At 53.4% G+C, this 14,527-nt stretch overlaps 2 protein-coding genes across 2 annotated transcripts; one reads left to right on the forward strand and one right to left on the reverse strand.

Moving 5' to 3' along the window:
• Nucleotides 1-191: 191 nt before the first annotated feature.
• TGME49_244300 (hypothetical protein) lies at nucleotides 192-9,003 on the reverse strand. Its single transcript, XM_002366878.2, has 8 exons — nucleotides 7,888-9,003; nucleotides 6,180-7,353; nucleotides 5,173-5,534; nucleotides 4,391-4,642; nucleotides 3,404-3,859; nucleotides 1,927-2,424; nucleotides 1,129-1,346; nucleotides 192-634 (listed from the first exon to the last, which is right to left on the reverse strand). Exons 1-8 carry the CDS (start codon nucleotides 8,350-8,352, stop codon nucleotides 541-543), a joined length of 3,519 nt encoding a protein of 1,172 aa, XP_002366919.1. The 5' UTR covers nucleotides 8,353-9,003; the 3' UTR covers nucleotides 192-540.
• Nucleotides 9,004-9,283: 280 nt separating this feature from the next.
• On the forward strand, nucleotides 9,284-14,142 carry TGME49_244310 (GTP-binding protein). Its single transcript, XM_002366879.2, has 6 exons — nucleotides 9,284-9,906; nucleotides 10,711-10,836; nucleotides 11,183-11,296; nucleotides 11,858-12,046; nucleotides 12,307-12,572; nucleotides 13,073-14,142. Exons 1-6 carry the CDS (start codon nucleotides 9,777-9,779, stop codon nucleotides 13,349-13,351), a joined length of 1,104 nt encoding a protein of 367 aa, XP_002366920.1. The 5' UTR covers nucleotides 9,284-9,776; the 3' UTR covers nucleotides 13,352-14,142.
• The last annotated feature ends 385 nt before the right edge of the window (nucleotides 14,143-14,527 follow it).

Genomic DNA, 14,527 nt, shown 5'->3' on the forward strand with positions numbered 1-14,527 from the left:
GCAGGTTGGAACTCCTGCCTTACCCCCGCCCCCAACCTCCCAGCACAGTAACGGCACCCCGTTGAGAGTTAGAGTGTGAAAGAAAAGTGCATGTTTGTCAGGTTTGAAAGAGACCGAGAAATCGATGGAACAGAGAGACCATCGAAACTGTTGGCTAAGTATTTTCTCGAGAAACAACGAATGAACGCGTACAGAGGCGACCTGAGCCCTCAGTCACTCAGGCCCCCCTCCCCCTCGGAGCTACTCGGTCCAGAACCGCAGACTTTGTCAAAAAGAGTTTAACCAGCACCGAAACCCCAGTACAGAGCTGAGTTCGGCTCTCCTGCAAATGTTTAAAAACTCTAAAACACTCTCGGGGCTCCGAAGATACACTCGCCAAAAAGGCAAAGAGCGAGAGAAGGCGATGAGAAGAGAGACGAAACATTTTTTCTGAAGCTGTAGCAGACACTCTGTTCCCTCTGTTTTGCGCCAGCGTCTTTTCTCTCGAGATGGAAAGTAAGCCTCTATTTCTCGTTGAAGCCTCTGTGGGCGTCCCCCGCTTCACCCGGCTTTCCTCTCCGACTCCTGGAGCAACTCTCTCCACTTTCTCCCAGCCTCCAAGTACAACTCGTGACACCGCAGGGCCTCTTGCATTCTGCACACAACATAAAGAAAAGACAGGGAGTCTGAAGAAGAGGCGTCTGGCACAAGAGAGCGACAAGAGGTGTTACATTTTGGCAGGAAATCATCAGTGACCACGTTTAAGAGGAGTCACTGGACACATGGATCTACCGTCGAGAAAAATGTCTTCATTTATGCGTATATATATACATATATATATATATATATATGTACGTCTGTATATACTTGCGGTCAAGCGTTTGATACGCATATGTGCCGATCTACATGTACAGTGCGTTAACAAAAGAGAAACATAGGACCCTTTGCGAGGCTGTCTGTGGCCTCAGCACATTCGCAAAATTTGCAGGTGTCGCACCATAGCCCGCGCATGCACAAGCAAAAGAACGACTGAAGCCCTGTCTCCTAATCTACTTATGAGTATCGATACGTTTGTTTATGAACAGAGAAGTCTCGAGGTATTTGCGCATCCCATCGGCTGGTGCGTCTGTAGTGGAGTGTGAGGTCCACCTTCTTTCTTGGTTTTCCTGGAAAAGTTTTCTTCTCTGCGTTCGCAGGTCTTGCGAGTCGCCTCTGCCCATGATGACGACATCCGCTTCGAGAGCTGCCAGGAGGCGCCGCTGTTCGCGTTCTTCTTCCCCCTCTGTGAGTTGAAGAGAATTGGCTTGCAAGTCCTCAGGGAGTAGATCTTCGGCGAAACCGTCGAGCAAGTGGTGCGGGAAGAAACTCTGAAAAACGAAAAAAACAACGGCCTCGCACCCAGTTGCTCAGACTCCAAGTGAAGAGAAAAGCGGCAGATGTCACGACACAGAAAGACAGACACCTATACATTTACATACAAATGCACAGGATTATGTTTTTTGCCCACATTAATGCATACGCGGGACGATACTTGTACAGATACGTATTACCTACGTATTAGATGAATATAAATGTAAACATACATTTGCATATATATATATATATATATTATAGATGGATGGATGTGCAGAGAAACGAGAATTGCACATCAACGGTAGACACACAGATAGCCCCATAGCGACAAAGAGGAAAGGGTCAACAGCGTCGCGAGGAATCAGAAAGCGATAAATACAGGCAAAGACAAATAGAGAGAGACAGATGACTCATGCGAAGGCAACTGAAGAGGGCATACACTGGCTTCGTATTCCTCAGCCTCTTCCCTTGTCGCCGCCCAGCGTGACCGCGACAGCGAGTATGAGAACAATCGAGTTGCCCTGAATGGCCATTTTCTTTTCTGAACGCCCAATGTGTTTCAACCTCCTCACACCCGACAAAACGCTCCCTTACCTGAAGAGAAAACGTTTCTCCCGGCACCCGTCTGTGGCGCCTCCAGCAGCTCTCAAGTCCGTCTGGCGTTGTCATCAGCAGACTCGAACTCTCTTCTTCTCCTCTCGCTTCTCTCTTTTCTCTCGCTTCTCTCTCTTCCCTTCCTCGCGCCTGATGTCTGTACACTCGCGAGGCAGAAGCCCCGATGCGGCGACGGGACTCTGGAGGCACTGCCAAGTCGACCATCAGCGCAGGCTTCATCACTCCCCAGGGACTGAAGCGAGAAGAAGAAAGAGAAGAAGCATTTTCTCCAGGTTCTCGCTTTACGCGCACAACGAGCGACTCTGAGGCGGCGAGAGGGCGACGGCCATCCCGTCCGTTTGCGGAGTTCGAGGACTTCTTCAAGGACAAGCGGTGAGTGTAGAAGCACTCCAGTGTGTGTGCTACGTAGCCGACGAGACCGGCTTCGAATTCCTCCTCGCCCACAACCAGCAGAGGCTGCGCGTTGTCGCTCGGGGCCTGCGGGGAGAAAAACAGCCACAGACGGAATCGAACAGGCGCAAAAAAGAAACGGTGAAACGCTGCAGTTGGAAGACGCTCTGGAAGAGGATGCGAAAGAGAGGAGGTCGGACCTCGTGTTTCGCAGCCGTTGCTGCGAAAGCGAGATCTTCTTCATCCGCGAGAGAAAAGAGAAAAGACAGCGAAGTGCGAGAAGAGAGAGGGGAGACAGGAGACAGAGCGAAGACAGAGACGACAGAGAGGAGAAATGAGGGAGAGAAGCTTGTGAGATGAGAGGTGGTGGCGACCGCGAAAGTTTGTGAGAAAATGGTGTTTTTTCAAGTGTACGCTGAATACCGCTTGGCGCACTCAACTTGGTCATGAGAAGGGAACAGAACTTGACCAGGTAGCAGAAGATCCAGATCTGACTCAGGAGTTCGGTTTGATAAACTCTTCTTCCCAAAAGAAGCTTAGAGAGAATCTCGTCACCGATTTTATCACAGGACGTGTCTCCACTCAGAGACGCCATCGTCACGGAGGCAGGCCGACTCTCCGACTTAAATTGAGATTATGTTATTGGAAACGAAACAAAGTGGACCTTTGTAGACCAAGATCGAACTCCCATCAGAGTAGGGGACCACAGGATTTATTTGCTCCGTCCACATGTCGGCAGACATGGATTCCAGGGACTGCACATCCACGGAAATGGCAACGACAACGCTGTACTCAACTCAGTCACCTCTTTCTCTGCAGCCTCCTGCTCTGTATCCAGTTGTCGATTTCTGCCTTCTCTTCTTTCTCTCCCTCTCTCGTCCTTTCCTCACTTTTCTCCGATCTGTTTCCCAAACTCCTCTTATCTCCTTTCCCCCCTGTCTCCTCTCTCATGTCTTTCGCTTCTTCTCTTCTGCGTGAGATCTGCACTCCGTTCTCTCCTCTCTCCTCTCCTCTCTTCTCTCCTCTCTTCTCTGCCCTGTTCTCTCTCCTCCTCTCTGCGTCTTACCGCCATGATCCGCAAGACAGTGTGGAGTTCGTCTGAGTCAAAGGCGCGTTCTGTCCCTTGAAGCATTTGTTGACAGCGGTGGTCGAGTTCGATTCTCGGATCGCTGTCTGCTCGTCCCTTCGCCTCCGTCTCGGTTCCCTCCTTCTTCTCCTCTCGCCGCCCTCCTCGCTTCGGTGCGGCGTCTGCCCGCCTGCCTTTCCGGCGTTGCGCGCGAGCGTTCCCTGCGTCGCTCCCTTGGGCTTCCTCGGCTGGAGAGGAGACACGGCGGGAGGAGGAGAAGGACTGAGAAAGGAGACTTCCTGCGCTGCTTTGCGAAAGCGAGACGGTCTTCGCCTCGTTAGTGGAAGGAGAAAAGAGACCGCTCAAATCGCCGAGAAGGTCGAAAAGGAGAGACGCACACAGAGGCAGCAGAGGCGGCACAACAACGACAGACACACAGCCCTGCTCTCTGCACCTCTGCAGAAGAACAACACAAAAACAGAGAGATCCTCGTCTTTCTCGCAGAAACCACCACGCAGGCCGGGCACGGCTGGAAAGAGAGAAACCGATCAACTGCTAGAGCGATTAGATGCAAGACGCGTGTGGGTATCCAGAGAGAGGAGCGAATAAGAGAAAGAAGCCCAGGTGAAGACGCATGCACATATCCAGACGTATTCACATATATGCTTTATTTATATCGAACTGAGCACCTGGTAGACGTTGCAGCGACCCATGTACATATGCATGAAACGACACGAATGGGAGGGCAGAAAAATGTGTGAAAGAGTGAAGAGACCGAGGCAGGAGCGGGGAGAGCGAGTGAAGTAAACAAAGTTCTCGAGGCGACACCGCCATACAGAACGCTTGAAAATACGCATAGAGAGGTGCATGTGTAGCGACTAGAAAGGGGAAGCTGCGCCTCCTCCCTTCGCCACTGGAAATGTCACGCGTGAGAGAAAAAACGCTCGCGCATAAAAGGGTCTGTGTCGTTTCTCTCTGCGAACGGACCTGAATCAGCGCCGGCGTCTTGACAGCCACACAGACGGAGAGGAAAACAACAAAGTCGCTGAGAATCTCCCGCCCGGCCTCCGCCCCCCGCTCAGCATGCAGAGACGACAGCGAAGAAGAGAGAGAAGAAGCGAGAGACGAAGAGAGAGTGTGAGGACTGGGCGTCTTTGGTGAGTCTGAGGAAGACCTCAGAGTCATCAGAGGGAGGGGTGGAAGCTGAAGAAGGTAAGGACCCTGCGGCGGAGGAATGCCCTGAGGACGGAGCAGCGGAAAGAAAGAAGCAATTGCAGACGCCAGTGGAGAGTGAAGCGAGAGGAAAACGAAAGTCCAGAAGATCTGTTTGAACGCGGGAAACAGTCCGCAAACCGAGAAAAGAGGAAATGCTACGCAGAGGAGACAAGGAATCGAGAGCAAAGGCAAAGTTGAAGGAGAACGTTTCCCTTCGCATATCGAACGAGGCAACGCATGTGGGTGTGCATCAGTACGAAGGGAAATTGTGCCCAGCTCGACCGCGGCGTTTTTCTGAACCGATACTCATGCATGTATATGTGTGTTTTTTCTTGCCCCAACAAGGGATGCCTTCAAACACAAGACTGGGTTTCATAAAGGCACTCCGTGGGGTCTTTTTATTGACTCCACTCATTGGGTCCGTCTTTGCGATGAACTATTGGCTAACCTGAACTGCCCAACGACAAAGGAAATGAATGCTGATTTCCAGGAGCGAAGCGACGCATGCAATGTCTGCATCAGTCGACGCGGAGACGCCCCCTCGTGCGACTTACAGACTGATACATGTGGACGATCCACTGAAGCGAGAGAAAGGGTACAGCGTTTTCTCGCAGCGCTTCGAGACCCGCGAGGAAATTGAAAAACCTTTCTTCTCTTCTTCTCTGTTTCTCTGTCGCCTCTTCGGCGGGCTGGTCCTCGCCAGCCGACGCACGCCAGCGGTCTTCCCCGGAAGCGCGCCGAGAGCGCTCAGCTCGCAGGGGAATTCGATTTGCAAGGTGTCTCTGCGTGGCTAGTTGGGCTCCCAGGCGACAAGGAGACACTTCGCTTCGGGACAGCCGCGGTCGGAGGCAGCGCTCCAGCGCCCGAGGCGAACAGACGACGACGTGGCTGACAGGCAGGCCGACTCGAGGATCCTCTGAAGAAAGAAGAGAGCAGATGAAACGCGAAGACGCGTTGGTCTTCCTGTGGCGCATGCATGCTGCCTCGCACCTGAGGGAAACGTTTTTGAGTCTCGCCCTGAAAACGGAGAGACATGTCCACATCCCCATGTCAGGTCTCTTGTCTTTTCTCTCAAGCATGAAGAAACTTTCCGCGGTCCTCGGCTCTGCCTGCGGCACCTTTCTCTTCCTCCATATCCCTCTCTGCTTTCAACTTCTGTCTGTTCGATCTCTTCCCTTCTCCGTCTGTGTCCGCGGCACCTGCATCTTCTCTCTTCCTCGCGTCAATCCCTGCCCTCCTCTGTTCGCGTGTCTATGCTTGTCTATGCCTTTTTTTTCTCCTCATCTGTCTCTAGCTAGAAGGAATCAAGCACAGTGAACTTCATATACGGCAATGAATCCCGGACAAATATGGACAAGAAATTGGATTTTATTTTCGCGAAAAAGTTCAAATTCATGCGTTTTTCAGTTGTAGAGTCTCTATGACTTCGTGTTCAAATGTTCAAGTTGATAGATTTTGACTGGTCTCGTTGTCTTCTCTCCTCCTCCGTCTCGCTGTCTCGACGGTCTGTATGAAACAGTCTCTGTTCTTTACGGATGTCGAGCTCTTGCTGCTCTCTCACCTCGAACTCTGTTCTCTTGTCTCCTCGCCCCTAGAGCCTCAATTTCTCTCCGGGTGACCACCTGCGCTCCACAGCAGGCTAAGACCTGAGAGAGCAAGACAAAGTCCGTCTGCGTCCGAACGCGTCTCCCGTTCTCGTGTCTCTGTCGATTTCTTTGCTTCTCTGCCCTCTCTGCTCGCCGCTTCCTCTCTACGTTTTCTTCTGCCTCCAAGTCTCTCCGGTCAAGAAGTCCGAAGCGCTCGAACCAGCCGTCGCCGCCCTCGTCGCTCGATGACGTTTCTCCCCGTTCTTCTTCTCGCTCTCTTTCCTCTTCTCTCCTTTGCTTCTTTCTCAACGCCACCGCAGGCCCGAGGCGCACGCGCCGCTTTCCGCCAGTCGACCCCAACAAAAAAATTCGCACAACATCTCTCGCCTTGCCGTCGGTTTCCTTGTTCTCGCCTCCCATGCTCTCGCAACATGCAGAGGAGGACGAGGAGGAAGAAGGAAAGGAAACGGAAAACGGAGGTGCACTCGAGGATCCAGAGGTCTCCAGGGAGAATGGAGAGGGGAGGAGAGGGGGCAGTGCTGGATGGAAGGATGCGGAGACCGAGAAGAAAGGAGAATAAAGAGGGTGGTACAGGGTGGAGTCGGCAACGCAGCAGAACAGCCAGAAAGGGGAGAGCAGGCGGCGTCGATCGAGGAAAACGGACTTTTTCAGAGGGCGAAACGAAGAGACCCCCGACAGAGCTCCCGCAGCGGCCTCTCCAAACTCTCCCAGTCCGTTCCATCCGCGCTGCGTGAGGCGTCGCAGCGACGCCGGACATAGTGCAACTTCTTCGAGTTCTGGGTCTCCTTCCTTCCGCGCGAATGCCTGCCCAGCATTTCTCGCGTCCCCGAGCTCGCTGGCTGTCGCGTTCATGTCCAAGCGCTCGACGAGGCGACGCAGAGCAACGAACGCAGCGCCGTAGTTGCAAATCACGAAGTCCGCGGAAACGAGAGCTTCCAAAGAACGCTCTGAGGCAGCGAGAGCTGTCTCGTCATTCTGCGCTGCAGCATCCGCTCCGTCAGTGAAACGTTCTTCCTCCTCTTGCATTTCCTCTTCTCGTCCTTCATTCTCGCCTCGACGCTGTCGCCGTTTCTCTCCGTCCGAAGACGACTGCCCAGGCGACCTGCGAGAGACGACTCGGCCTGAGTGCTGGGGAGCAACCGAAGGAGTGGAGACAGGAGACACATTGAATGGAGCGAGGCGATTGCTGAGACAGAGAGGAGGAAGAGAAGATACAGACTGAGGCGCGGAAGGACAGAAGGGGAGGTCCAAAGACCCAGACAAAGTGCGAGACGAGGGAAACAAGGAGAAGCGCCTGCGCGCAAGACACATGCTGTGAGACTTCTTCGTGTGGAATGTGTGGCAGTCAACGTCAATTTTACTTCATTGGATGTACAAACAATGCAGCCACAGCTCTCTGTTTGCACCTGGGCAAGTTGTCTATATTTTTATATATCACTTCAGGTGTCAGATTTAACTGTTTACTTTCATATGCAGACTGAGAGGGTGGAGACACCGACACACACATAGCGGCATGCACAGAGAGACAAGGAGAGATCTAGACAGATACCCACATGTAGAAGGGTACAGGTATCTAGACGAAAGGACCGACAATTCAGTGCCTCCGTTCGCCATGAAATCCAAGAGTCACTGTTATCGACGCACTGTTATCGACGGCCTCACTTGTTCAATGACACGCTCCATTGCTTCTCGCAGATCGCTTGCCGCGCTGGCGAGTCTCTCCAGCTCGAGTTTTCTTCTCTCCAGTGCTTCGCGTTCTTCAGATCCACTGCCGCCACAGTCTCCTCCCGTTCCCCGTCTGTCTCGCGCAGAAGCGAGAGTGTCGAGGAGCCCTGCAGCAGCGCCCTCTGCAGCAGCCTGGCGAAGGAGGAGATCCTCGCGGTGTCCCCGGTCTCTCGCGCGGAGTCCGGAAGGCCTGTCGAAGGAGGCAGGAAGCGAGGCAGAAGAGGAAGAAGAGAGGACAGAGACGCCGTCCGACGCCTGAGCAGCAAGCGACAGAGCAGCGTCTTCGTAGATGCAAGGTCCGTCGAAACCCAGCAGGAAGAATTGGTGGCCGCGGAAGAGCGAGGAAATCGCAGAACCGGAAGAAGGAGGCGGAGTCCCTCCCCTCCTCTGCTCGTGACTCATGGTTTCGACAGCAGAGAACGCGCCGAATCCAGCTGAACGACTACTCTGGACAACCGATCCAAATGCATTTCCGCTCCCGCTTGTGTGCCTCTATAAAAACCTTGGAGGCTTCGGCGACAAAAGGTCATGTCTCGCTGCGGAGAGAGAACAGAGATCCGACGCGTCGAGGTCCTCCTCTCCACCAACGGTGAAGGGAGGGAGAGAGAGAAATCGCAGGCAAGAGAGCGAGAGAGAAGAAACGTGGAGAAGAAGTGAGGAGAATAAACAAGCAGACAGCGAAACAAAGAACAAGAAGAAACGCGAGAACGCGAAGGAGACGAAGAACGGTCGCCCGAGGGACTGCTGTTTCGCTATCTGACAAGACACTTCCACCCAAAAGTCAGCGCACAGTCTCCCCGATCGTTCTCTCTCTCTGTCTCTTCTCTGTTCGGATTCTTCATTACTTTCTTCGTCCGCCTAGCGAAGAGACACGAAAAAGCAGGAGACACACTCTCTCCTGAGACAGTCGAACAACAGCGCGTTTCCTCGCGTCTGCTTCTTCCCTTCTGTCCGGGGCGTCTTCACCCTCCCTCCTGCTCTTCTTCTCTCCGCCTTCCTCGACGTGGAGGCTCCGCCTCTCTGTTGGCCAAAACGCAGGTTTCTCGTTTCCTGAAACAGAAAAAGAACACAAGCATTGTTGCTGACTTCTCCTTCTCCAGTTCCTCGTCTTCTCTCCTCTCGTGTACGCGCTCTCGCTGTCTCCTACCCCGGAGACACCGCAGCGACCGTCGTCTTCGCCTTCGTTCTGTCTCTGGGCCTCTACGCTCTCATTTTGGGGAAGCACATGCGGCAGTGTTTGCGAACTGCATGCGCCTGCGCGCGGCGTCGTTGCGCCTTCCTTCTGGCTGTTGTTTTTCGCCTCTCTGTCTCCTGCATCTCTTTGTTTTCCTTCCTTCTGCGGACTCTTCTTCAAAAACAAGCAGAGGCACCGCGCCTTTCGCTGCGTCGCCTTCTTCACTGAGAGCAACCGCAGGCTGCGCATCTGCGACGGAGACCAGGGGAGAGGAGGCGCGGGAAAGGCTGCTTTTCTTGTCTCTTCGCGGGAGTTTGGGGATTTCCTTTCTCTCTGCGTCTCCCCCGGAATCTTCTTCACGATCGTCGCCGGTCAACGGCCTCGCCTTTCTCCCTAGTGTGCCCTCCCCTCAATCTGCCGTCCTCCTCCGTGTCTCTCGTTGCTTCCCCTCTCGTTTTCTCTTTTCTCTCCTCTTCCCTCGTTCTCTCTTTTCTCTGCTCTTCCCTCGTTCTCTCTTTTCTCTCCTCTTCCCTCGTTCTCTCTTTTCTCTTCGTCCCTCGTTTCCTTTTTAGTCCCCCCCACCATTTTCTCTCTCTTCGTTCCGCAGTCTTCCAATTGTTTCCAAGTGGTCTCCCTCGCTGCGGTAGACAAGATGTCGGTGCTGCAGAGGATCGCGGAGGTGGAGGCGGAGATCGCCAGAACGCAGAAAAACAAGGCGACAAACTTTCACTTGGGGCTCTTGAAGGCGAAACTGGCCAAGCTGCGCGCGCAGCTGATCGAGGGTACGCCAAACTGTTCTCTTCCTTCCTCCCGTCCCTGCTATCACTCGCGTTCCCCGCATCCTTCGTCTTGTTCTCCTTCGTGTTCTCCTTCGTCGCCTTATCGGCTTCCTTCTTCTTCTCCTTCACATTTTCTCTGCGTCGGCGGATCGAGAGGCAAGGCGCCTCTGCGATGGCGAAATGTCATGTCGAAGTAGCGGCCATAAACGAACCAGTTTTCTTCGGAGTTAACACCGGCTGGTGCTCGTGTGTTTTTGTGAGGGGAAGGCCGGTCGTCTTCCCTTGCTCGCGTCGGTGTCTGGACAGTGGGAGCTGCTCCCTTTGCCCAGTCCTCACTCTCTGTGTGATTGAGTCTCCTCCTCCGTCATATCAAGAGATGCGGAGTCTCCTTGTTTCGTCGGAGCATCTCTTCGCTTCTTCAGGTCTGACCGGAAGGACGCAGGGAGCTCCGGAGAGACGCCGAACGTGCCAAGCTGTGGCCGTAGCCTCACGAGTCTGTTGCTCTGTCTGTGTCGACTTTCAGTGTGTGGCTGGTTGCTGAAATGTATTTAAGTGGACTAGGATACGACCCCCCCCCCCGCCTTTTCCGCGTTACTTCGAGCTATCTCTTTGCAACTTGACTGTAACCTTCCAGGGCAGAAACACGAACTGCATACTCAGGTTTTCATTTCCAGTTTTGTAGATCTTGCGTGGTTCAAAACCAACGGGAAACGCGGATCAGCAACTTGCGGCTTGGGCCGAAACGTCTTCCACGGCTTCTGCGTGCATCCTCCTTCGATTCTTGCATGTCTCCTCTCTCCTTCCCAGGAAGCACTAAGAAAGGAGGCGGTGCTGGAGGCGAAGGCTTCGATGTTTCCAAGACAGGCGATGCGCGCGTCGGTCTCGTCGGCTTCCCCTCTGTGGGGAAATCGACGCTTCTCAATAAACTCACAGGTGAGAGAAGAATTCGCTTTCGCGTGGCGGCGTTCCCTCTTTTCTTCTTCGTTTCTGTCTCTCCTCGTCCGGCGCCCCCCGTTTCGGACAAATACGCCGAGCACGCGAGGTGTAGAGACTCCTTCAGTGTATCTACACGTTGACGCTTGTGGAACTCAGCAGTTGTTCATGCACGGTCCGCTGGAGAGTCGTCGGTCGTTTCTGCCCTCTTCCATTGCTCTGCGGTGGGTGCTCGCGGCGCGGCTGTCCGGCGCGCCGACCTTTCTCGTCTGCGCGTTGGTTTTCGTACAAGGTCGCGAGAGCGTGTCTCGGCAGTCGCTGGACTGAACTCTGTCGTTTTTCTCAGGAACGTTCAGCGAAGTGGCTGCATACGAATTCACAACTTTGACGTGCGTCCCGGGTGTCTTCAAGTACAAAGGAGCCAAGGTTCAGCTTCTCGATCTCCCTGGAATCATCGAGGGTACGCCATTCTGAAAAGCCACGAGGTTTCATGTCTCTCTGCTTAAGCGGCAAAATGCAGAAAAATGCTGCTCCTGCTGTAGCCTGCCACGTCGCGCGGCGTGTACGTACACCGGATTCCAGTCGACGTATGTGTAATCGAACGCACTGTCTGAGAGTTCTACAGTAGACCGCCATAATTATATACATATATGCATCTACAGTTTTTCTGTTTAGATGTAGAGACGTTTGACGAGGCATGTTGAGTAGCCTGTTTCAGTGGCGCTCTCTAGAGATGCACTTTTGAGGTTCTCTCTCGCCACGTCTCTTCATCGAGAGGGCTGTCCGTACACATGCACGTACATGGTTTAGATGTATAGGTTTCAAGCCGTGCGTCAGAACAGCCATTCGTCTCGCTGTCTCTCCTCTTTCTCTCTCTACTGTTGCTGTTTCATTTCCTCACTCTTTCTTCTTTTTTCTCTGGATGAAGGAAACGAGACGTTGACGTCAAGGGGGTTGTAGGTCTGCGTGGAATTTCCCTGATTTCTTGTTTTTTTCTTCCGAACTCTGCACGCTTTTCCAGGGGCGAAGGATGGCAAAGGTCGTGGCAAGCAAGTCATCGGCGTTGCCCGAACCTGCTCGTTGATTCTTATTGTGCTCGACGTGATGAAACCTATCACCCACAAACAGATCATTGAGAGAGAACTCGAGGGGTTTGGCATTCGCTTGAACAAGAAGCCACCCAACATCACTTTCAAAAAGAAAGACAAAGGTACGAAAGTCCACGTCGCGCCTCGCGACCGAGCTCTCTGAGGCGGCCAGACAGCAGAGGTCGTCGCGTAGCGCAATCGACGGCCCGGGGTGCACCGCGGGGGCTTCGGAGCTTTCGGTGCTTGCGCTTGCACACGTCCTACTTCTCTTTCTTTTCTTTCTGTTCGTTCTTCCAAGATCGCAGTAGCGCGTTGTGCGCTTCTGTCCATGCACAGACACCCCGCCTCTTTCTTCTCTTCCTCGGCCTGCGTTTCTTTGCAGGTGGCATCAGCGTGACGCACACTGTGCCTTTGAACAACATCGACGAGGAGACAATCAAGTCCATTTGTCACGAGTACCGCATTTCGAATGCACAGATTGCGATTCGCTGCGACGCGACAGCCGACGACATCATCGATGTCATAGAAGGCAACCGTCTGTACATTCCGTGTCTCTACGTGATGAACAAGATCGACCAGATCACAATTGAAGAGCTGGACATCATCAGCAAAGTGCCACACTACATCCCCATTTCAGCGCACCACGAGGTGGGTGCTCTGGAACTGCGCAGACGGAAGAGCCGCAAATGGAACAAAGTCAACGTCGCGACATCTCACGAATGCGTGAAAAGCTTTTGCTGGGGACTTTCTCAGCCTGGGAGTTGGACGACTTCTTTGGAGTTGGAAAGTCGTTATCCACCGGAGAGATTCCAAGGGCAAGTGTGCTCTCTGCAGCCTGTCGAGTTTCTCTGTCTTCCTTTGCGAGTCGAAACAGGGTGTGCATGTTTTGAGCATCCTTTCAATGCGTGACTTTTGTCTCCTCTTCGCGTTTCTGGCCTCCTCTTCTTTCTTCGATCCCAGACATAGAACACACGACGCGAGACGTCTTGGAAACACGAGAGCATCGAGTTTCAGAGAAATCCTCTCAGCACCAGCAGACAGTTGGGGTCTAGGGCAGGCCATCTTCTCTCGAGGGTCTCGTGCCGCGTAGAGACACCCAGATGTTTCAAATGCAGTGTTCGGCCGCGTTTCTGCGTGATGTTCTTCAGTGGAATCTGGACGGCTTGCTGGAGAAGATTTGGCAGTACCTGGACCTCGTGCGTATCTACACGAAGCCGAAGGGCCAGATTCCCGACTACAATGCGCCAGTCATTTTAAACAGTCGCATGCGGCGCGTGGAGGACTTTTGCGTGCGAATTCACAAGTCGCTGCTGGACGAGTTCAAGCTGGCGATCGTGTGGGGGAAAAGTGTAAAGCACAATCCGCAGAAAGTGGGGAAAGATCACGAGCTGGTTGACGAGGACGTCGTGCAGATTGTCAAGAAGTAGGAGCAGAGAGGCCCTGCGGCGTTCAGAGAAGAGCCCGTTGTGGCGGGTGTATCTGTGAGTCTGCTCTGGGGTGGGTGAGAGGCTTCGAGAGAAGAAAGGAAGAAAACTCTCGCCTTCGGAGGGAACAGTGGGAAGGCAAGACGCGAAATGGAGCACGCGGGGAACGACGCAGGAGACGCATTTTCGGCTAGGTAGCGTTGTCAGGGTCTTTCCTTCTGCCCTTCGAGTTTGTATAGTACCTGTCGAGATCCGTCGACCTCTTTTGTCGGTTCGTGCTTCTCTTCGCCTCTTGCGCGTCTCTGCCTTTTTCTGTGGCTGCGTTTTCCGGTGGCTGGTGTACGTGACTCTTGGCTATCTTGTCTCTGCGCTCCCTTACCGCTTCTTCGCTTCGTTTCTCTTTTCCTCCGTTTCCGCGCCGCCCCTCTTCGCGGAGGTAGCGTGGCATTCGCGGGGGACGAGTGCTTGGCTTCTGTCTCGGTGGATGTACACCCTGCCGCTCTTTTGCTGGACGAGGCCGAGGGTGGCTTCCAAAGGCTGGAACACTTGGTTCTCCTTGCGTCGTCTCCCCGGAGTGATCAAGAGGGAAAGGACCTGCAGCAGATGTGAAGGTGCCTGTTGTCTCTTTTGAATCTGCTGGGTTCGTTCTCGTCACGTCAGGTCTTCCACTGTTGTTTGTTCTCCAACTGAAGTCTTTCAACCTGTCTACACGCGCTGGCGCGAACGTGTCTCTCCGTGGCTCTGGCCGCCTCTCTCTAGCGCAAGTGGCCAGGATGCGCTTGTCAATATTCGAGAAAGACTAAAACACAAGAGCAGGAGGTTCCTCACCTTGGAGTCTATCGCGCGAAGATGTGCTGCGAGTTTCTCCTCCCGCTTACCTGCACGTTCACAGTTCTGGGATCCATCTGGACACAAGCGACCAGGTTATTTTCCAGACGCCCAACGTTAGCCAATTTGCGAAATGCTTAAGCGCCAATATAGATGTATACACCGACATGGAAGAGAGTGCTCCTTGGGAGAAGTTGTTGCGACACAAATGACAAGTTCAGAGGGTGAAGATCTAGAAAATACGAAAATTCAAGGCCTTCTCTCTGGTGTAAACTCCTATCGCTAGCTATATCGCCAGCGAGTGTTCCAAATCGTAAAGTTGTCCATCTGCAACCACAAACGCGTATGTTT

This window comes from Toxoplasma gondii, chromosome VI, assembly GCF_000006565.2.
Source record: "Toxoplasma gondii ME49 chromosome VI, whole genome shotgun sequence".
NCBI lineage: Eukaryota > Apicomplexa > Conoidasida > Eucoccidiorida > Sarcocystidae > Toxoplasma > Toxoplasma gondii.

What these genes read in the sequence shown, in the direction of transcription:
- TGME49_244310 (XM_002366879.2), top strand. Translation starts at nt 9,777, where the DNA reads ATGTCGGTGCTGCAGAGGATCGCGGAGGTGGAGGCGGAGATCGCCAGA. An exon ending in GCGCGCGCAGCTGATCGAGG is followed by an intron (nt 9,907 to 10,710) that starts GTACGCCAAACT and finishes TCTCCTTCCCAG; the next exon opens with GAAGCACTAAGAAAGGAGGC. An exon ending in GCTTCTCAATAAACTCACAG is followed by an intron (nt 10,837 to 11,182) that starts GTGAGAGAAGAA and finishes CGTTTTTCTCAG; the next exon opens with GAACGTTCAGCGAAGTGGCT.
- TGME49_244300 (XM_002366878.2), bottom strand. Translation starts at nt 8,352, where the DNA reads ATGAGTCACGAGCAGAGGAGGGGAGGGACTCCGCCTCCTTCTTCCGGT. An exon ending in CTGTCTTGCGGATCATGGCG is followed by an intron (nt 2,425 to 3,403) that starts GTAAGACGCAGA and finishes TTCTCCCCGCAG; the next exon opens with GCCCCGAGCGACAACGCGCA. An exon ending in GAGAAACGTTTTCTCTTCAG is followed by an intron (nt 1,347 to 1,926) that starts GTAAGGGAGCGT and finishes TTCGTTTTTCAG; the next exon opens with AGTTTCTTCCCGCACCACTT.